The sequence below is a fragment of the Lutzomyia longipalpis genome, chromosome 1, assembly GCF_024334085.1.
Source record: "Lutzomyia longipalpis isolate SR_M1_2022 chromosome 1, ASM2433408v1".
Lineage (NCBI taxonomy): Eukaryota > Metazoa > Arthropoda > Insecta > Diptera > Psychodidae > Lutzomyia > Lutzomyia longipalpis.
Genome location: NC_074707.1, coordinates 7425688 through 7449455, shown reverse-complemented (window position 1 = coordinate 7449455; position 23768 = coordinate 7425688). Strand labels below are relative to the sequence as shown.

The window sequence follows — 23768 nt, the reverse complement described above, 5'->3', positions numbered from 1 at the left end:
ACTATTGAGTTTTTCAACTATTAAGTTTTCAACCAACTATTGAGTTTTTCAACTATGGAGTTTTTCAACTATTGAGTTTTTTATAACAATGGAGTTTTGTAACTATTGAGTTTTCAACCAACTATTGAGTTTTTTTTAACTATTGAGTTTTTATAACAATGGAGTTTTGTAACTATTGAGTTTTTTTAACTATTGAGTTTTTCAACTATTGAGTTTTTTTAACTATTGAGTTTTTCAACTATGGAGTTTTGTAACTATTGAGTTTTTCAACTATTGAGTTTTCAACCAACTATTGAGTTTTTTTAACTATTGAGTTTTATAACTATGGAGTTTTGTAACTATGGAGTTTTGTAACTATGGAGTTTTGTAACTATGGAGTTTTCGGCCAACTATTGAGTTTTATAATTATTGAGTTTTCAACCAACTATTGAGTTTTTTAACTATTGAGTTTTTATAACTATTGAGTTTTTTAACTATTGAGTTTTTTAACTAACAGTTATAAGAACAAAAAGCTGGACGGCCTACAGGCCAGAAAAGCAGTTCTACTACGCAAATATGTGACTTATAAAATGTGCTATTAAGCACAATTTGAACCCGAACTTAGGGAATCGAATTTTACGACGATTTGAGACTCCCTTATTTTTAAAAAATCGTTCTAAATTTGAAACCAAGTTTAAAAACTTCAAACAAATATATTTAGGTACGTCTATAATACGCGAAATGTTTAAAAGCTATAGTTTTTTGCCTAAAAAGTAATATTTGTGCATCAAAAATATAGACGAATCTTAACAAATAAACCGAATATTGGCGAATCAATCGAATCTAGGCGAATAATCTGAATCTTGGCGAATCATCCGAATTTTTAGCGAATAATCCGAAGATTTTCATTCAGATAAACACCCCTTGGGGCAGGGGCATGGAGAGCTAAAAATCGTAAAAGAAAAATCGTTTTGAAGAATTTTGAATTAATGAACGATTAGCTAATTTTTAAAGTTTTCACAACCCACACTGCGCCTTCGGATCACACACATACAGAAGGCCCCTTTTGCTGGCCGCATACTGTTCGCAAGTGGCAAATTTGTCGATGCTCAAAATTCTACCTACCCTCCGAAGTCCGCATATGTCTAGGGTAAATCCCTTTCGTACCCAGGTAGCCTTCTCTGTCCGCAAGTGTCGTCAAATCAGCCAAGTCCGCAAGTGCGTTTTCCGCAAGTGCCGAGGCACCGTTCAGTCCGCCAGAATGATTTCCTCCCGACATTTTCACATAGCTCTGCGTGTTATGTGTAACAATCAGACGAACACATGGTTCATTTCTGGGGGTCTACGGGCGCGGGGTATATATTATAAATTGGAAACGTGATTTATGGCTATGAATTGAATACTATCAAGGACGGGGTCGTCGTAAATTTTGTATGGTTCCACTGGTGGGTGGTGAATTTCGCACAATCAACTCAAAGTTCACAGTTTTGGATGAAAACCACTTTGGTCAAATTAATACACTCCAACTATGAGTGAAATATCGCCTTTCAACTCTTCATTTACCAAACAAATGTACCACTTTTCGTCGAGCCAATCAATTCCTCTTTACTTTTAGCTATATATAGTTAAATTTATGTTTTGCCATTATCACTGGAAGTTTCATCCTTTTTGCCACTTGATGGAAGTGTGTGTGTGTGTGAACTTTTTTTCTCACGCTACAACTTTCTCCCACATTGGATAGATGCGTTATTGAGGAGGACTTTTATTCTCTATAAATAGTATACTCTTCCGTCAGTTTATGTACTTTCCACCATCAAGTATTTTAGCCAGAAAAGAAACTCAATTTAGTCATACAATTGCTCTTAGTAATAGTCGATCTATACGGTGGCGGTCTCGAAGTCACACGCTATTCAATTTCCGACAGAAATCAATTGATTCCCGATTTCTGTGACGTGTTCCACACCAGAAATTCACACACAGAACCAACCCCCCAATTTGGGGCTAGTAATTGCCTGTTGACCCATCGCACATTCATGCTCGAGAGTCAAACATTCAACGCCCCACTTTATATCCGACACCACACTCTCTATATCTAATTACGCGATTTAACCACGTCGCCAACACAATCGCAAAGTTAATTAACATTTGTGCATTCACCATTGACAATTTTCTGCATTGGGAAATTGTATTTTGCATTTACGAGGACTAAAAAATAATTGTTCCATACATATATCTATTTTTGCAAAATCGTTTTGACAATTTTACCTTTTAATTACATGGAACTTTTAGATTAGGCCAAAAGGTGACCTTTTATATTACTTTTGTTCTTCAAAGGACAACATTTGAGCTAGTTTTTCCGTAGTCATAAATTCTCAAAGAAAATGATGGTGATTGTATGGTTAAGGTAAACCCATGGTTACGTTAAACACGAAGAAAATTTAATATTTACACATATCTTTCAGCATCATCTTCTCTTTAGCAGGAAGATTTCCACTGGTGGGCCAAAAATGGAGGAAGAGAGCAAATTTACGCTCTCTAACGAGAAGTCGATTTATTTGTATATGTAATATAATTCTCATGGAATATATACAAATAATTAGGCTATGTGAAGAAGAAGATGATGTCATTAGGTTGAAATTTGGTCTATGGGAAGGAAGAATTCTTCATCGTAATTCACGCCTCTCCCCATTGCGCTCATCCTCCTTGCCCAATCCAACATATCTTCACGCTGAGTTAGACTGATACTGACAGAATATTAGCTGTCGACAACTTTAGTCCTGCATAGAAATTACGATGGGCTTCCTTCACAAGGAAATTTAGTGTACGAAGCCTCTTAAGGTGGATATAGGATGAAAAACTCTGTTTAATTTGGGGTTATTGTTGTATATATAGGGGAAAGTTTGAACGTATATGAGTTAATTACACTCCGGAAAATTTAGTTAATTGACAAGTTTGTTAACAATACAGAAACCCAGAATCGTGAGAAAGAAAGTAATATGTACACAAGATATTCTAGTCAGTTATGTGAGCTTTTCTATTTTGTGCAGCTTGTGTTAATTGCTGGAGCTTTTAAAGCTTTATGGTGTGAAAATGCAGGATTCTTTGTAAGAATGGTAAGAATTAAAATAGAATTCTTAAATTCTAAATGAGGAAAAATTATACGCATCTTTTTTCGTCAATATAAATAGAGCATCGTCTAGAATATCTTGAGAATGTAGATAGTATGAGGATCACAGAGTCAAACAACAAACACACGTACATTATTGGCTAATCAATTAGCAACGTTAATGGGGGATATTTGTGAGAGAAAGGGTGAAGTTCTATGCTTGAGCTGGCATTCATCTTCCCATTAAGTCTCTGCACAATTCCATGTCAGGCTAGCGTAAGCATTAATTTATCCATGTTAGCAGGAAATCATGAAGCAAAATTTTCATGGCTATATTATACATCCTTATACCGAGGACAACCTGTGAACAAAGTGAGTTTCGCAACTCCTGCGGCGTAATACCATGGAGGTACGAATTTTTCATATTCAACACATGAATTCAATTTCATATTCACTTTTCCCATTCACATGGAAAATCCCGGTGATGTATTGAGGTATATGTACATTGCCCGGGAATGAAAGAAAGTCTTGGATTAATTCGTCCCCTTACATTCTATTTTCATCGAAAGAATATCTCTTTGAAAATCTTCCCTTGGTGTCTCCTGACAGATAATCCGTTTTCCATCGTATTTTCGATATCAGATTGGGATTTTTTTTCACATACAATTCAATATTCAATACTCTACTACTACTTTAGTTCCCTTGAGAGAAGCTACAATTGTGTACGAATGTATTGATTCTGTAAGATGGCCACGGAGACATGTTAAAGAGACTTTAAATTCCTCATGTTAGAATTAAATTATTGTATGAAATTACTTTTATTTTAGGATTTAGGTGTTAAAGAGTACATTGACTTTGGTAAACATGTCTGTGAACCTCCTACATTCAATACTCTTAAGATGAGCATTAAATTCATCTCTCTTACACTCCATTGACATTTCATTATAATCCTACAGAATTCAATTCACATACTTTGCTTGATACTTTACTCGCTTTATTAAATTGTAAAAAAAATCATAAATTGACTAAAATGATTTATTCTTAAACATAAAATATGTAATTCTCATGGTTTTTGACTTCATACATGTATAGTATATAGTACATAATATATATCTATATCATAATATATGCACATAAATATAATTTAAATATCCAACTGCCAGAAGATGATCCAAATAGTTTCAATTTACATAACATTATCATGCTAAGGTAAGAGTAGACTCACCAAGGGTTTGGAACAAATGCCTTTAATTGCTGTACCTTTTAAGTGTTGATATACAATTTCAGTGTGATATCAAGGTAAAAGAGGATATAACTAAATTTAATAGACCACACTAAACGCTCATACCTTAATTGGGCAGAATCCGCAAATTACATTCTGCATCCCTATCACCATTCCATACCATATAACCGCATACTGCAGGGTAACATTAACAATTCAACAATTGATTGTCCAGAGAGTGACACATTTTTAGGGGTGACAGGTGCAAACACAGATACGCGCAAAGGATTAGACTATGAAATGTTTCTGGCCTCTCTAATCTCTGAGATCCTTTCCTGATTTTTTTTTCTGGGAGGAATATCCCACACCTACCTTTTACCCTCACAGCAGACATACCTGCCTGGGTTGACAGTCACATAAGATTTCCCTCTGGGTTATTAATGTGTGTCTCTTCAGTGACTGAAAGCCATGTATCTGAAGCACGATGCGGGTGGAAGAACGATGAAGATAGGGTGGAAAATCACCTTGCTACATAAATCAGCCCATGAGGATTCGGATAAAAAAATGTTCTTATGCTCTCCCAACCAAAATACACCACATTTGATGAAGTCTCGTTATATGGCCCTTCTTATAAATAGCAATTCATTTATATGATCTCTGCCACACTTTTGCCATGCACGCCCCCGCCCTTATTCATCCATCTGACACTTGGATGTTTGTTCTACAGAGACCTATGGGGCATATCTCACATATAAGGTTCCACGGAGTATTATTCTTTTCACATGCCATCTCTCGGTTGCCCACGGATGTCCCATCAACTAAATGAGTCTCTGTGAGTGTTGGATGGGGGGGGGAGTACTAGCTTTAGGGGGTTGACAAGAAAACACTCGGGAGCAGACCACCCCTTGGGCTTAATAACTCGATAATAATTAAAATTAATGTCCCTAATCGCAATTCTTTTGCCATAGTAATTACCTAATTTCTCCCACGAGCGATGGCCAATGGAAAAACTCCCTCAAAAACAGACATTAATCACACGATTTTCCACTTGTTATCTAGAGGAACGGGACATTTTCCAGCACTCATACCGCATGGAAGGAGCTTTTAGTGCCATTTCTGTTCTTGGATGCTATATACCTACTGAAATTGTTATAAAGTTTTTGGCAAAATGAAAGGTTTCAGTAATTCAATTTTGGCAACAACATAGCACAATACATTTCATGGCTGTGAGGCTATTTATAACGCAAGTTAAAGGGGTTTGTTTGTTCCACCCTCTTGGAGGAATACGTCGTCTAACATGTCTTAAGGAAAAATGCTACTTAGTATACATATCGTGATTTCCTTCCACTTGTAAGTATGCTTTTTTCGTCACCAATATAAAGTGACTCCTTGTTTGATAATCGCATGCCATTTTTCATGGATAAACAGCATTTTATATAGCTGACAGTTTTATGGAAGCTCTGTGGATTCTTATGTCGCACGGAATGGCACATGAACTGATATAAACCTCCAATATTATATCAATACTATGGCACACAGTATTTATGAAGAAAATGTCAATTCCATTCCAATATGTGGCACAGCGAGAAGCTATTTTGACCGCGAAAATTTCCACGCGAGCAATATAATATTTCTTCTTTTCATATCATTTTCAACATGTTGATATTAACTACATTACATCCCCACTTGTGCCTTGTTTCTCTCAAATGACCCACTTTCATGCAATTTACTAATCAAAGTGGAAGTAATTGCCAGCGCATAGCAAACATTTAACAAAATAAATAAAAATAAGGATGAGACACTAAGCCTTGATGATGTTGTTGGCTTTTGTTATTGAGATGAAGGAGATAGTTTTAATTTATTAAAAAGTTTCTTCTCAACTGAGAGAATATTGTCATCTCTGTTCCGTTTTTTTTTCTACAAGACTTTCCTATAGAGAACTTGTCGGAATCAGACAATATTGCTTTGGGGTAAAATTACGATAGTTGAGAAAAGTGAAAATCACTAAAAAGCATATCCTTCGATACATAATTTTAATTGAATCTTCTGAGACATTTTGTCAACTTGTTATTCCTGAATTTGAGCATAAATATCTATCAAGAATAAAGTTTACATTTTAGGAAAATAATTTACATAAAATCTAATATTTCGGTTTGTCTGTTAGTGACTGCCACTTGTAATATAATGTCGTATTTTCATGTAGGTATATTTATGAAAGTTCAACAGCTTGTCATACACATTATCCTAAAACTTTTCATTTCATCATAATCTTAAGGAGAAATGTGGGATTTTGGATATTCTCAATGGGGAGCTGTCCGTTGTATTCCAAAGGAAAGATTATACACAAAGATATAATCTTGCTGAGTGGCCACAATGGTTCAAGAAATTAAATTAAATTTCTATTGAATACATCAACACAATAGCATATAATTGAAACTAATTGGGAGGAAGATAACTTGAGATTGAAAAAGAAGACATAATATAGTACCTCTGTGAATGAAACCTTAATATTTATTGCCATCGTTTGTGGCATTCCAATTGAGTCTACGAGTAATTTCCACTCACCGCATGCATAATCGAGTCTTATCTGAAATTAATGGGACATAAAGTTGATTTCAGGTTCAAGTTTGATTTAACTATTATTTATGGAGGGGCAAATATGGGTCTCATAGGTGAATCTGTGCGACTAGTGAAGTGAAAAGTTTAGAAGATATCACATGGCGTGTGAGTGAAAGCCAACTTCACTACAGGGCCTCCCAGAGGATAAAAATCAATTTGAGAAGAGTGCTGCTTCGAATATTTTATAACATAACCACATACATAATAGCTCCTTGGACTACCCTACATAATATATGGATGACTTTAATATTGAAAATTGCACAAAACTCCAATGATTTAACTAGCACAAGTACAGAAAAGTATACTGAAAAGTTGCCTTCGGGACAAGATAAGAAGTCCCGAAGAATGAAGTATTTTCTGTTTAATGAGACATTCTCCTACAAATAAATTAGTAAGTTTTGAAGAAAGTTTTTCATCGTAACCATGCGTATTCCGTGAAAGTTTGCCATGCCTTTCCCCATGAAATTTCCAACTAATCCACTTTTATTCCTAGTCACGAAAATGTACCAAGTACGGGAGGATTGGGAGAAAATTTTCATAATTTCCCCTTAACCATGGATAGTAGAGCTCACTCAGTAAATACATTTTATGGGATGAAGTGCAAAAGAAAAAAAAATTCCAAGATTGGAAAATAGTTTCCCCAACGAGAGAAAAATAGAGAAAAAAAGTGAGGCAACGAAGGATGAAAATTCTCAAATAGTTCATTTTCAATTTGTTTCCTATTTCTTTTTACACCCTCTTGTAACATAAATTTTCCTCGAAACTTTCCATATTTCAAATTTTCTCACAACAGATAAACAAATGCAATATTATGGGCTTGTATACGTATACATATATAGGTATTAAAATTACCCGCAATGTTTTTCTTCCCATTGTTCTTTGGCAACTGAAAACCGATATACCCTCACTAGGGGTATCGTCGGGGTTGGAAGGCCTCTCATTTATAATTAAAAACGGCAGCCTCATTTCATTTTCACCCAAAAAAGTAGAAAGAACTTTTAAGTGGGCGAAAATTGGAAACGAATGATTCGAAAGCATCCTCCATGGCAGTGGTGAAGTGGGGTTGAAAATTTTTGGAATGAACTTGAGAATTGTTAAGAGGACTCTTGGCTCATTATTGATATAATTTATTTTGGCACAAATCTCCAAATTATCTCTATTATTCTGCAAATTTATTAGATTTACACCACACTGAGAGACACAAGATTCATTTTCACTCCCATTTCCCTATCTGCTTCTGGGAAAAGTGATTAAAGTATATAAGTTATATAGAAATTCTCTCTTGACATTTTCATCCCGACTTTTGTAGAATTGGGGGAAACTTTTTAAGTACCTCCTCTAAAGGGTATATGTATGTATGTAGAAGAAAAACATTATACATTAAAAACTTATTATTTTAAAGAGAATTTTCTTTAAAGTAAATTATATCAGGTCCACGTGCAGAAGAATAACACTAGTATAGTGGAAGCGAAAGTTCTCAGAAATGCTTCTGTTAAATATATAAAGCGGTCTTTCCAAAAATAGGAACTTATATATCCAAATAATATTCCAAGTCATGACCATCACTTCCATAGAAGTATGTATTATCCTTAGGTATATAAACGAATTATGTCAAATCCATTCGTACACACTTTGACCTACACTTTTGCCATCTGCAAAGAGAGCGAAAGAGCTTTTTCAGCTGAAGAGGAAATTTTTTCTACTAAATCCCAAAATGTACAAAAGGTAAAGGCTGTACTGTGATTTAATTCAATTTTCGTGTGAAAACTCGGCACTTAGTTAGCTCATGTATTAAATCACATGAAGTGAACGTTGGTGAGAGCGGCTTGGGATAAATTCCTCCGCGCCAAACTATTCTATACTGCATCCGAAAGGTCAAGGGTTATTGAGAAGCACGTGAACAAAGTATCGTATGACTTGTGGGTGTATCTGTGTGTTTTCATGCAGAGAATCCTCTCCAGTGGAAATCTATGAACATTTGGGTTGGAAAATTCGTGAAATATAGTTAATGGTGTGGAGGCATTTTGGAGTAATATATTTTGGAAATTCAGCCTGGTGTATTGTATACCATTGATTTCTGGACAATAAAATCGTTTATCATGTCCTTCGGTGGGCCTGGTGAAATTCCTCTTTGAATAAAATACCCTTGCTGAATTTTCCATTAAGTTTGTCGTCGGGAAAAATTGTTTACATCGCTTGGGGATTGCAAATAAATTGTCACCATTTCTCAAACTCACACCCACTCTTTTTCTCTCTTGTCTTTCATCACACAGCCAAAAAGGATTCAATACAGTACAACGACGGAGACTACAGGAGAAGGGGTGCGTGAGTGTGAGCATGCACATAAAGAATTGTAAAACATTTTAAGTTTACGGCCATTCTCACACCCCCAATGACCTACAATTTGGCATCAGCCTGCGACTTTCTTGTAATTTGTATTTGATTTTATCGCATCATGGATCGGATCGTCTTTCTCCATACTTTTGCCAGACCCTTTTACAGAAATATAAGGAGAATGAAACTATAAAAAATTTCAATCCCATTCTTCAGAAACAACTCAATAAGAGACGGATACATCTATCCAATGTTTGAACTATAAGAAGAAGAAAAAATGCAAGACTCACTCAATTTCAACGAACAACAAAAAAAGTGCGCAATAAAAAAGGAAAATCACTTCAAAGCGCTGACTTAATTGAGAGTTATCGCAATCAGGAAGTGTGTAGAATTTTCCTGCTCAATTAACCCCTCTGACAGAGGAAACACACAATAAACACAAAATTGCCACATGCCAGAGATGGGAGAAGGGGAGGTGGGTGGGTAAAATGAGAAGTGTGACATGTTTATAAACTCGCAAAAGTCACAACTATACCAAACTTCAAAATAAATCCTAACTCATATTGCTATATAGAGTTTCAAAAGCTTTTAACACATATACATGCATATGAGACACTTTCATTTGAGGTTAAAAGATTAAATTGGAAAATTCAACACAAAGATCCACGTGTTGACTTTAAAAAGCCAAAGAACTCTTTTACTACATAGAGTGGCTAAAACTCTGTGCAAATTAACTCAAATACACTTTCAATCAGCAGCGTTCCAATGGGAATCTCATACTGGAAAAGACAAAAATGTCTCACCCAAATGGGGTGGAATAGCGAAAAAGAAGAAACCACTTACGATACAACATTTTAATTAAAATTCTAGCACTTGCATTCTCAACATGTGCAATTTGTATATTATCCACAAGCTTTCACCATCACCATGGATACCACAGGGTGTTTGGGGAAAAAATTCCACTGTGGTAGGCTATCAGAAAAACCCCAGAATGTTGAAAAACTATATCTACACTTTAAATTGTAATTTTGGTTCATGCGGATTTTTTTTTAAGAAATACATAACGTAAAATGCAAATCGTAAAAAAAATGAGAAATAATAAAACAGATTTTCGATCATCCAATTCACTTCATTTTGTAACTTATTATATTCTTTATTTTAATTTACCTTAACCATACCTATCCTCAGTAGTAGTTCGGTATATGTAATACTCTATTATTCACAAAATTTTGCATGTTCAATAAACTTAATAGTCCCCTTTTGAAATTTTACGGCAAATTGAATGTTTAATCTTTAGACCTTTTAATTAAATATTAGATTATGTAGTACCTTATACGTATGATAAAGCTTACGAATCCCAGAAGCAAGTACTCTGAACAGGTAGATGCTTTGTATATAATTTTAAATTGTTTTGAAGTATTAATTTAAAATTAATGGTCGTCTTCACCTTGGTACCTTTATACCAATTAAGAGCAACTTAAATACGTATACCTACTAGAAAAGGACAATTCTTTGTACCAAAAGGATTTTAAAGTATAATGAAGGAATCGTTTATTTTCCGAGTCTATACATACATACATATGTACATTTTAACTTTGATTAAGTGGTACTTCTTTCAGGATGACATCCTTTTGTAAACATACAAAAGTTCTCATTCTGTACATTTTATGCAAAAAAATGTATTTTTATCTGTTTTTTTTCCTCGTGTCTCTTCAAGCACAATGAAGCATGAAAAAAAAGTTTGCAAGATTGTCGTGTGTTTTCTGCAAAAGTCGCTTCTGGTTTTAAATCAAAAGTACCTACTTAAACAATCTCATGACCGTTTTGCTACAAAATTCGGAATGATGTATAGATAGCAGAAGAAAACAAAAATGTTTTGTAAAACAGTCGCGAAAATGAAGCTTTACACAAATATTGTGAAAACTGAAGCATTTTTAAAATTTATTGCACTTGATTATTTTTTTTAACGTTCAATTAGAAAAAAACATATTTTTTGTAACATACTCATATTATTTTCCTTAATTAAATCATTAATTTTAACTTCCATGAAAGATAAAATTATACAAAAAAATTAAAATTTTAATTAATATTTAGTAAGAAAGAAAGTCCAGTCAGGTACGATATTCAAGAATAAAACATGCCATATATTTCCTTCATACCCTAGAGACGAAATGTTGAGATAAAAGACTAAAAATTCAAGAACTTCTTCTACCCTGAAAGAGCATATTCTGCATGATAAAGCGAATCCCCTCAATTAACTCAAGTGGTCTTGCCGGTGTAAATTTAAACACCTTTTCGTGAGATGAGTCTTCAACCCTCTGTGGAATTTCTTGTCAAGTTTGTGTGTCTCCAGTGTGATAAACATATTACACTATAGTGAGAGAGCACACGCAAAAGGATGTGTGCTTAAGTGAATGTTTGAAGAGATAAATAAGTTTATTGAGATCCACAAGTATTTACTGTGGGGGAATTTTGGAGAATATTCTTCGAGAAATTCACAATTCATGGAAAATGAACCGCAAAATTTAGAATCATTCGTGTGGAAATCTTTCACCCTCACACGACATTTCCTCCCCCAAAAAAACACGCCAATACGGACCAACTCGGAAGTTATATGGGGACAACAAAAAAAGCTTATGACTGCCCGGGGGTTTGTTCTTAACTTTAGGGGGGGTTGTTTAGTGTGCCATTGTTGTGGATTTAATTGAAGGGATACATCAGGAAACAATCGCACACGAAGGACAGATACTTCATTGGGTGGAAAATGAGACATTTCCGACTCTGGGATGTGACACAATTTGCTATATCGATTGCAATCATTTCCTCTCATCCGCTTTTTTCCTTCTCCATTTACTCTTTTAACTTGTTATGGCTTAGTATCGTGACGCAGTAAGAACTGTGAATATCCTCTCAGGTCAATCTCAAGTGTGTTATTGTGGGCAAAGTTTAAGAACTTTACAGCTCTGTAACCGTTTACTCTAAATACCATCAAGTATTTAATTGAAATTAGTTTGTCAATTAATTGAGAAAATGACTTTCAATTAAAAATGTTTAATTTTCACATCATAAATGCAATTCAATCATTAATTGATTTTTGATGTTATAAGAAAAATTATTTTTTGTTTTTCTTTTAACAAGAAAATTCTCATTAAAAAAATCAAAAATAATAATTTAAACGTTTAGTAAACACTAATTTTAATTCACAATTTATGAATCTAGTAAAAATTTTAGTGAAAATTGAATACGAAAAGGGATTGTAAATCCTTCTGTTTTTTTGAAGAATATATCCTTGTTGGGATAAAAAAAACTCACAAATCTACAAGTCACTCTGATAACATATTGCATGAGTAATGTGACCATTTTTATCTCTTTCCCTTTACCATTCTTCCTTCCTACATTATTCATTCTCATTTCATCATTTGTACACTCTTGGGGAACATTAAGCATAATAAACATAATTTTCTCCGTGAGAAAGGATAAAGAAGCTCCCAGTCTCACTAAAGAAAAATAAAATCTTGAGAAAAATGCAATTTCTTCAGTACAATAATGATTTCTGAATAATTTATATTGCAGCTCCTCACGTAGCATTGTCTTTGACGCATCGAAAACACTCTCTTGTGTATGACGATAATCTTGCTGCAGACAATGCAAGAGAAGAAAATTTCATTGAATATTGATTGAAATAGTTTTCCCAATTTCTCGTATATGCAATTTTCCCAAAGTGAGTGACTTTTGCCACACTGACTTGAAGTCAAACATCACCTAATTATTTATCATTTGTAGGATCGAATCGATATTATTGAGTGTGGAAACCAAAAATAGAAAGAGAATAGCTCTGTGAATGCGGTATTGATTTTCCACAGACACCCTCTAATGATTTCCACGAGTAAATGGCGTAAGTACTATTCTGCAAATTATGGGAACATATTTTGAATTGACTCGTATTCCTCATTTACCATGCGAAAGGAAATTGTTTGACTTACTAAATTGTATAATACATAATATAGGTCATCTTCATTTAGGTCAAGAGCACTCATATAATGGTTGTGGTCCCGCAATTTCTCCCATACACGTACTGACAATTTTCTGAGAGCTTAATTAATGTAATGCAGAATTAACTCAAAGCTTGAGACAAATTTGTTATTAATTTTTTCTGAAGGATCTTTCAGTGAAGAATGAGCAACAAACTGTTCCATTTCAATATGCGAGAGAGGGTTTTAAGTTGGTTGCCTCACCCCAATGATCTCAATGGCAGTATAAGTCGATGTGTAGATTGCAGGAGAAAGTCTCACGATAAACATATTTTAATCACAAGAGAACTTTTCGTCTGAATAGGGTTGGGGTATTAAAATAAAATGAAATTCATTACTTCCCTTCGCAGTGGGGATTTAGACAGTATATACCATACACACACAATATTGGCGCTCCATCAGCTCCATCCTCAATTCCACCCGTCACAATTATCGAAAGGGGTCTTCCCCACATTTCAAGAAGGCCGCATGAGACTGATGGAAGTGGTGAATTCGCGAATTGGGAATACTTTCGCAATGTCGGAAATTCCATAGTATCAACTTGATCTCATTGCTCTGTCGCTGTTATTGTTATACATACCTACATATATACCTACATAGTATGTCTCCCCTTTTGTGAGGCAATTTTCATTCTGACAATTTGTAAAACACACTGTCTCTCTTGCGAACCTTGCGAAGGACAAATAAATTTTCTCATGGGTTTGTTGGTGTGGCTGCAAACGGGCAGGCGGGTGAGATTTTATGTTGCTGTCAAGGTATTACTATTTATTAAAATGCCCTCAACCATTTACTTGGTGAGCAACGCCCACACCGAGCTTTGACAACTCGAACCACGACAAAGCTCCTTGTGTAATTAAGCTCCAAACGTACCTGCTGGAATTTCTCGCTGTTTCACACTCAAGATCGTGGCTTTTGCTCCATAGTTTAATATCACTTTGGGAATTTCAATTCCTTCCATCCCACACCCTTAAATATTTCCCTTTCACAAACAGTACACTGCAAGCCTTTGATTTTTTTGTGTGCTTTTCAATGAATACCACACTCAAATACTCCTCTCTGCATTTTCCACCATTTTCCAAAGTAGGAAGATTAACGTTATGCAAATTTTGCTTATCTTTGGGTGAAGTAAAATGAATAAAAGAGCAAAAGTGTGAATGTGGACATAGTGAGCAAACTGAGAGATTTACCCAAAAGACACACCGTGCTTGACCATGATGACGATTTTACACACCCAGTATTTTGACTTCAGTTTTCGGTATGACAATTCATCTTTTTGTAATTGACCTATTAGCAAATACATTAAATTTAAAACTAACATTTAGTTAAAATTTTCATAAGCTTTCATTTTTTAATGGAAAAGAAGAAGATAAAGATTATATTAATGCAAATAGAATCGCAATTATGTTTCTTCGTCTTTATTTTCTCTTGTCTTTCATTCAATAAAATAATCATATTTTTCTGAAATGCGAATATAGTGGCAAAAAGCTCTAACTGCGGCTTCCCTTAGAATGTCACAGAGAGTCACGGACTGTCCAAGTGGACAAACTATGATAAATCACGTTTCCCTGGCATATATACGATGCATACATAGAGTGGAAAGCACAGTGATGGCGGGCAGTATATATAAGTCCAAGGAAATCACTCAATATTTGTCAGACTCTTCAAGTAGTGGGTTAAGGAGACGGCAACAGAAAAATTGGATAATCCACGTGATACTATAATGTACATTAGAGATGAGCATATGCTGAAAAATTATCTACTTTTCACACTCATTCGCCAACAACTCCACCTGGGAGATCATCAATAATTATTTAATTTGCGCAGCGATAAATTTCACAGTTGCTGAAGAAATATTGTCTCCTGACGTCATTCTATTTGTCAAGCTCAAAAGCAGCACTCACAACTTGTTTTGTCCACATAGTCATCTTCCCTGGACAGGTGTGTGAGTGAAGGAAATGTGTGTTTGCCTCCACTTTGCCACATCCCAACACAGAGTCGTTTCCATGTTACTAAATCTAGACAATTTCCATCAACCACGATGATGCTTTGGCATCAAAAAGCTCCGGCTATTGGGACTTGAAGTACCACCCTGGGTGGATTCCACTCCTGTGTACACCTTGTTTCCACTCTGCTATCATGTAATCGATGTAATCTGCAGTTATTTTTAGAGAGGAGATTCATAAAACGCAAAATGACGTAATTTCGATGACAAACTTGTGACTCCATGGAAAAAAAAATATTAATAAGTTGCTAAAGTTTATAAATAGATCAAGGGGGTGCTTTTCCATCTTCTCGTAGCTTCTTCTATATGTTCTCCCTTTTTTTTTGCTACTTTCTTCCCATTTCAAAATTTTCTTGTTTTTCTCCACACATAATTGCGTTTTTCTCACATCATCCACACAAAAAAAAAATTGTAAAGGAAGGAGAAATTTTTTCCGCCGTATTTCTTCGTTTCCGCTTTGGGTGGAAAAATCTCTGCTTGGGTGAAAATTTTCCACTCCCACATGGGGTGGCGGTTATCGATTGCGATTGGGGTAGAGTGTAGAGAAGACTTAACTTTGTATTGGGTATAAACAAAAAATTCTATAGACTCATTTGAGTGCCTCATTCTACGCTTATTTATAACACAAAAAAAACCAGAAGATTTATTTGACACGATGCTAAGAATATGGCGTGATGTAAACCAATTCGCTTATCGCAGCTACGATTCTTTGAAAGTCTATGCTTTATCATAAATTCATACAACATAATAGACTTTAAAATAATATGTAAGTATACCTATATAAAACTTCCTCTTGCGTCTGTCGCAAGCTTCATTATCGACCTCCTGGAGAAAATGACAGAAAGCCCAATTCTCTGGTCGTAAATTAGATGATTTATGTGTTGTAAAGTAGGTACTACAAAAATATATATTTTACACATAATACATGGATAAAAAATATCTTCCAAAGGTAAATTGAACTTTTTTGACGATGTCTTTATGTATTTTTTCTCAGAATATCCAACAGGATAATAGGAGTATTTCCTTTTCTTTCAACATCCATAGCAGAAGCAATGGTTAAGAATGAGGGGAGAAGAATGAAAAAGCACACAAGAGGGAAAATGATTTTGTATACATATAAGGAAAAAAAATAATGAAATAGAAAATTGAAATGGGGTTTGTAACCAATTTTCCCTGAATACGACACAGTTGAAATCAAGAGGGAAAACCGAAACAAGGGAACACTTTCCGGTAGTCGAGTTGTGTGCCATGGTGTTCTCCGGGGGAGGTAATGGAGTATCTGGGAAGGATTTTCTGCAAGCACCAATTGCCTGGGGGTACAGGAACGGAAAGAAAATCAAAGAAATCGATGTTCTCTTAATGACAATACTTCACCCCTCAAGACATTGTCTTCACTACCGCGACATTGAACCATTTCTGTTATCGGGCTTTCATCTCCCTCATCTGAACACATTTCACCTCACCCCCGTATTACCGATTGCAGCCACATGAGCATCGCCCCTCTCCTTGTCTGTGCTATTTAAAGTTTCTCACCGTCATGTCTCGGCGTGTGTACATGTGCGTGAATCGAACAAAATGCCACTTTTCAACGGCAATTTCACTCCTCCCCCATCCATATCTCCGTATACTCAGAACCACCACCAAATTCGACGGGGTCGGAAAGTTGCGCAATTTCATTTTGCAAGAATACGATGGGATGAAAAAACAATTCAAATCCACACAGAGCGGTTTTGAACGTATGTATATTGCTTGAGTGCCAAGCGGCAGATAAAGCTCATCGCTATAATCCAATATCGTACATTCCTGCTCCTATTATTTGGTATTTTGCACTGTTGCTCTCGTCCCATAGAATTTCCATCAATCCACATGTGATTTTCTTCACTGAATTAAATCCTGAGGGGTGGTGGATGTGTGAGTCCTTTCACCGTAGTGCGAGATTATTCAACAATTATGTGTACTGAGCAATCAATTGCGTTGAGCACAAATACGCGGTATTATTGGAAAATTTTGCATTATTTATCAAACAACTCCCATTGAAAGAGCTTTCATGGTTCTGCCGCACTGAAAATGCGGTCACGATCGCTACACCAAAATCAAGCAATGAATTCACACGATGAAATTTCAATGGCTACCTTTAAATAAGTGAACATTAGAATATTCATGAGCATGAAGGGATGAAATTCAATGGGTACGGGAGCAAGACTTTAAGACTCACAAGAAAATGTCAGAAAATTGAGTGTGAATAATTTATTAATGAGTCTGTTGATTTTTGTGAAGGCTCATGAAATTTCTTTAAAGAACATGAACTTTGAAGCTTAATAAAGTATACTTGTGTTCTTGTTGATTAATTAATAAGTAATTCCTACATAAAAAGGATTTTTATTGTGAACAGAAAAAGTTAAAAGAAACGCTTTAGAATTAAAGTTCTGTCGATACACTATAAAATTTATATAGAAAACTGAGCTTTATAGTAGAGGTACATACATATGTACATATATAGCATGTAATGTTCCTGAGTTAAGTTTATGACTAAATCTGTCTGACCATTGCGAATTAATCACACGAATTTACGTGATTCAAGGCAATATAAATTATTCCCACACGTGAAAGTCAAACTTCTTCTGCTGTGCGATTCCATTAAGGGGTCATTTAACCTTATGGATTTCCACCCCTTAGATATACTAACATAAGTAAAGTGGCCAATTTAGTGCACTCCTCTTCCTGCGCCTTTTTTCTTGCAAAATGCTTTAGCTTCTGATTCTGTCAATTTAGATGAATTTAAATATGAAAAGAGCCACAATCCCGACCGCTATTAAAATAATCCATGGCTGTGAATAATTTGAGGGTGAAATTTCACTCCCTTAAGCATAAAATTTAAATTTCAATACCTGTCGAACCGCTATTTTCTGCTGATTTTGTTCTCTTCCACCAACTTATGATTGATGGCCTTCATTAAAATTTTTCTCATATTCCCTCCCCAATCCTATGAAATACGTGGTGGATACAATAAAATCATTTTCATCCCCCCATCCCTATTTGATCCACTTTGCATAGTGTTTACTAATGAGAATGTATTTTGTACATATATGTATATGAAAATTGTGTGTTGTGCACTGATTTGGGAAATCGCACCACAAAAGCGTTTTTCCATGCTCCAACAACGAATACCTGTCATCGCACGAGAACTATAGGAATGTGAATTAATATTAATTAGATGGTATTCCACACATGTGGTTATATATCAGACATTTTCAGGCTTTTCATTACTTTTCTCTTTCAATCTTTTGAGTTATTATTGTTTTGATTTTTTTCAGGTCAACACTCTGGAAGATTTTAATTTATTTCTAAATAAAACACAATTTTCATTCGTATAATATAGCATAACGTTTCCTGAACTAACAAATTAAATCACAACGTACAATTCTGAGCTATTGTACAGAATACCAATTGTTGATCACGTATAGCGAAGTTTATCATTAACTTCCATTCTCATATTGCTCAAAATAGCTAGTGTATAGTAGCCCTTAGGGGACGATTTTTTTTTCGTCACCCAGAGTTTTTCCAACATTTCCGCCACAGCAAATGGATGCAGTGAGGGAAATTAATTTTTTGCGTGCCAACTACAAATTTATTTGACCGCAAAACCCACATCTGACATTTTAATTTGCCACCGAGAATTTTTCTCACAGCCCCATTGGAGCACTTATTGCACGATATTCCTCTGATTTTATATACCTACTCACTCTACTTTCCCAACCCCACAGACATACAAAATTTTCTCCCCAGTGGACATTAAAATCCCGCACAGTGCGAAGAGGTTTGTTATTTAATTTCCTCTCTGGGGAAAACCAGAAGAGTGGGGTGGTTTTTGTCAAATTTGTTTCCCCGGAAGAACATGGTTGGATTTTCGTGAACACATCCCATGGTGATTTCACAAATTTTCAATTTTCTTGGGCGGAAAAGTCACCAGTGAAAATTGACAGCAATAGGGGAGAGCGATAATTTACCTCCAACATTGCACATATTCAACAAGAGTTGGGGACTGTGCTTTAATTGAAATTCCACGCCCTTCTCATATATACACGATCGCCTTTCCTATGTGCGGCACATCTTTTGTCGAGTTGAAGGGAATTCTTACCTTAATCTCTATAGATAAAGTTTATTTTATTCTTATAAAATATATTTTAATTTTTTTTAATCTAAATTTTGGAAATTTTGCATGGGAAATTGATTTAACTTTCTGAGTAACTTCTCTGAGAAAGAAGTAATTAGAGAATATACTTAATATTGTACTTAAACTATGGCTATTTCAAATCTGTATTCCAATAAAATATACATATGTAATGATAGGAATTTGGTAGTGCAGGGATTGATTTTATAAATTAGAGTACGAAGGGAGGAAATTAATGGAAATTTCAGCCAGAGGTTTTACATTCATATCCTTCCAAATGAATTAATTGCTACCCTATTGGTGTTAATTCAATTACATTGAACATTTCGATGATCAAAGATTCGCAAATCATTTATTATTAGTGCAATATAGCTCCCCCTTTAACCCTCTTCAGATGAGAGAATTTGCAATTTTAACTTTTGACAGTGATACTATACCTATTTTATTGAATGGCTCACGATGTGATAAGTCTTATTAAATCAGTAATAATTAGAGCACGTGAGACCTAAAGTGATGGGGGGTACGTGGATGTCTCCGCGCTGAAATAGAATCGTGAATGAGCGAATGGAATTCCGTGAATGAAATTAAATCGAAATTCATAATTGGATTTAATTAGAGAACTTTCTTCGGTGTCGACGTCAATAAATCGCTATAAATGACATCAGCAGATAAATCCCCCACATCCAAAAGGAAAAGAGATAGGTGTGTAAAGTTTTGTGCAAAGGGGGATTGGAAAACATCAATGAATCCTTCGGAGATTTTCACATACGACGTTTCTCATTTAGAGGTGTTTCGGAGATTTTCACGTTAAAATTTCCCCCCTAACATGGCAATTGCAGAAACTTAATTCCAAAATGTGCTGGAATGGAAAATTAATAGGTTTGCAGTGGAAAACTGTGACTTTGTGACCAGAACGAATGACCCAACTTCTAATCTACCTTTATATAGTACCTAAGTCCATTTTGGTATTCACTGTGCCTGGGAGAAGGTCACCTCCTTCGTCATAAATTCCAACCCAACGATATATCATTTGTTTGTTCTTTTCAAGATAGGTAGCGTACAAAAGGAAAAGTGTTTGAGCCCTTTTCTTCCCATCGCATCTTGTCACTAACGAGAGCAATAAAATAAATTTTCACCATGAATTCCACACTCTATTTCATACACTCATAAAAAATAATAAAAAACCTGACAAGAATTTTTTCACGGGAACAGTTACAATTTCAAAATTTATGTTTTGTCCTTATATACCTACCTACATACATATATTTGTAATAAGTGTGGGACAATTGGAAGTACAACCGAGCACATACTCTCCACTTCATTGGAATCGCAGGTTCCATAACTTTTACTACTTGTTCACCAATTTACAGCACTTTCTTGGGTCTTTTCTACTGTATCATTGTGTACAAAGTTGCCTCATATTTCGCACATAAAAGCAATCTTCACTCACAAATTTAAGCGTCTCGTACAAGAGACAGTCTCACAAGTTCATTGCTCCATCACAACATTACACTCATCATCATCACTACGATGGGAGTTCTCCTTTACCTCTTATATAACTTCATTTAGATATTGGCTCTATAAGAAACAAATGCCAAGACTATGAGGACATAAAAAAGACGATAGTCCGTGGGCAGACAATGTGAAAATAATAGCACGAACACTGTGTGACTTTTTTTCCTCTTGGGTAAATTGAGACAAGAAATATCCACAGGGCATCAGAATATATTTTCTACGGATGTGTAGGAAAATAATAAAGAAAAGTCCCTTGAGATAAATATAGGTGCGCGAGAGGAGAAAAAAAAGGAGAACTTTTCTTCACACACTTTTCTCATCACAAAAGTTTTCCCATCTGAATCCCTCGTCACACTCGCATGCAAAGTATATGGGTACGCCCATGAACATCAATTGAGGCACCAATAAACATAATAGTAGCAATTTGGTGCGAAGTGATTTAATTTAATTAAAACAAATAGCAATTAGTGTTGAAAATTTTACAGGAAATTTTGGAGAGAAATTACTCTACTCTACAGATACCATTATCACCTTGTACTATACACGATAATACAACATCATTGGATGTGATGTTGGTGTGAATATACATATCTTTAAGTATGTAATACAATACAGGGAGCATTAAAATAAATGATAAACTTTATTACATTTTGAGTTCTTAATGAGGTGTCTTTTGATAATAATATTTTTGTTTTATGAATATTATTACGAAACAACTAACTGAGAGATTAATTTTTTATGGCCCCATGGACCTTTAAAAATGTTCTAAAATTTTCACAAATTTACCTTTGTTGTGAATTGTGTATTGTAAAAAATTTAATTAATTAATTAGTTTTCCCAAAATGCATTTTTCCATTATTACCTTTTCCGCGAATTCTGAATGTAACAATTTGATGGCACAGAAAATGTGCAACAACGCATTAGTATACAGCATACAAATAAAAATTGCACAACAAAGGGAGAAAGAGATGTAATTCAATGTCATGTCCCTATAGTGAGTTTCCTCATTTATTCAATTGAAATTAATTCAAATTGTTATATCAATTTGATGCATTCTACAATGCCAGTGATTTCTTTCCAATATTGCTGGAGTGAACTCTTGCATGTTGCATTTCATTTAAACTGACACTATAGCTGAAAATTTGCTGGTGTGTTAAAATTGCGGGACAATTGGCAATGCATTTTGTAAATCTTCCGCAATGTAATATATACATGAATGATTTGCACTATGACGCTTCAAATGTATGTAAATAGCAAAAATTGTACTGATTTTCAATAGAAATTTATAACATGAAAATTTTATTCACGTGAATGCACAAAGTCAACGACAAATTTGAAATTCATTGAGATGGAAAAGCGAGAAATGAAATTCAATTTGACTGGTTGATATGAAAGCTAAAAAGAAGTACATAGTGAATGATAGAGTCATGATATTGACTGCTGATTTCTCTCAAAGAAAAGTAAATTTAATAAATATTTTATCTCTAGGGAATAAGATATTTTTCCTTTAGATGTTTTCACATTGAAATGTTATATTCTGGAGTGTTTAACATTTCAGAATTTTCTCTAAATGTCAGAAACAATTTTCGCAGCAAGTAATTAAAAAAAAATAGAAGAGTACTCACTTGCAGTAGTAAAGTCGTCCATCTTTGGCCAGATGCACCGTCCATCCTTCGCCAAGGTTGTCCTGAATATTGTCCAACTGCTTGGACACTTCGAGAGATTGATGTGGGACCGGAAGAGCTGCTGCTTGCGCCTTTTCCGACGACGTTCCATTTCTTTGCTGCTCTACACCACCGAATTGTCCGGACTGCAAGAGCATTTTCTTCCGTGTGATGTCTCTCCTCAATTAACCACTCTTGCGACGCCTGCAAAGAAAATGCACAAAAAAGGAGGTTGAGAAGGAAAATTTCCATTATTATGCAGATAGTAGAGTCCTTTGGTATTGCGACACTGACTAGACTACACATTATATAGCTTGTAATATTGTACAATGCTGTACTTCAGTATAAAACGCGCTTTTCATTTTTCCCTTGTACCATTTTATAACTTCCTCTCAGCATTTCTCCTATCCTGGCTATCTCTATGTATGCCTCACAAACAATCGCACACCTCCCACATTTTTTTCCCACTACAACTATCCATCCCCTTTACTCGATCCCCCATTCCTCCCTTTTCAACCCCTATTGTTGTCAGCATTAAAGGAAAATCATCAAATATTTGCATTTTATCTTGGCTTCATTCATACATAAATGTTCCTCGTTGGCATTGTTATGGAGGAGATAATGATAGTGGAGCAACTCTCGAGTATGGCAATGCTAGAGGGTGTGGGTGAGATGATCTGAGATTAATTTAGCATGCGGCGAAAAAGTCCACCCACCCAGGAAGAAAGGTCAAATAGGATGGGGATGGTGGAATTATGAAATAGACCATGATGATGACAAGGTCGATCGAGTGCATATGTATACATACATTTATGAAATATGCTGCTCGACTTATTTCGATAAGGTTTGTGTGTGTATGTGTAATACCGTGTCATTTGAAATCCTCAACATGCAATTACTTTTCCTGTCAAAATCACAGATTTTCAATCAACTTCCCATAAACCGGAAATTAGTTGTGTAATCTCTTGGTAGATTGAGGCTGAAACCACGACGTGAGAGAGTTTAAAATATGTTCACCACTTTACATACATATGTATGTCTACATCATCTATATGCATAATAATATGTATACATCTATAAATATACAATTTATTGAATTAAAGCTTTCGCTACTTTCATTGTGGT

At 35.0% G+C, this 23768-nt stretch overlaps 1 protein-coding gene across 3 annotated transcripts in view; it reads right to left on the bottom strand.

Annotated features, from left to right (window-relative positions):
* LOC129786358 (uncharacterized) overlaps positions 1-23768 on the bottom strand; it is a 73810-nt gene that overhangs the window by 33107 nt on the left and 16935 nt on the right. For all 3 annotated transcript variants that reach the window (XM_055821318.1, XM_055821328.1, XM_055821336.1), the window contains exon 3: positions 22605-22847. In XM_055821318.1, the coding sequence (XP_055677293.1) occupies positions 22605-22801 (197 nt within the window). In that variant the 5' untranslated portion in view covers positions 22802-22847. The remainder of the gene's footprint in view (positions 1-22604; positions 22848-23768) is intronic.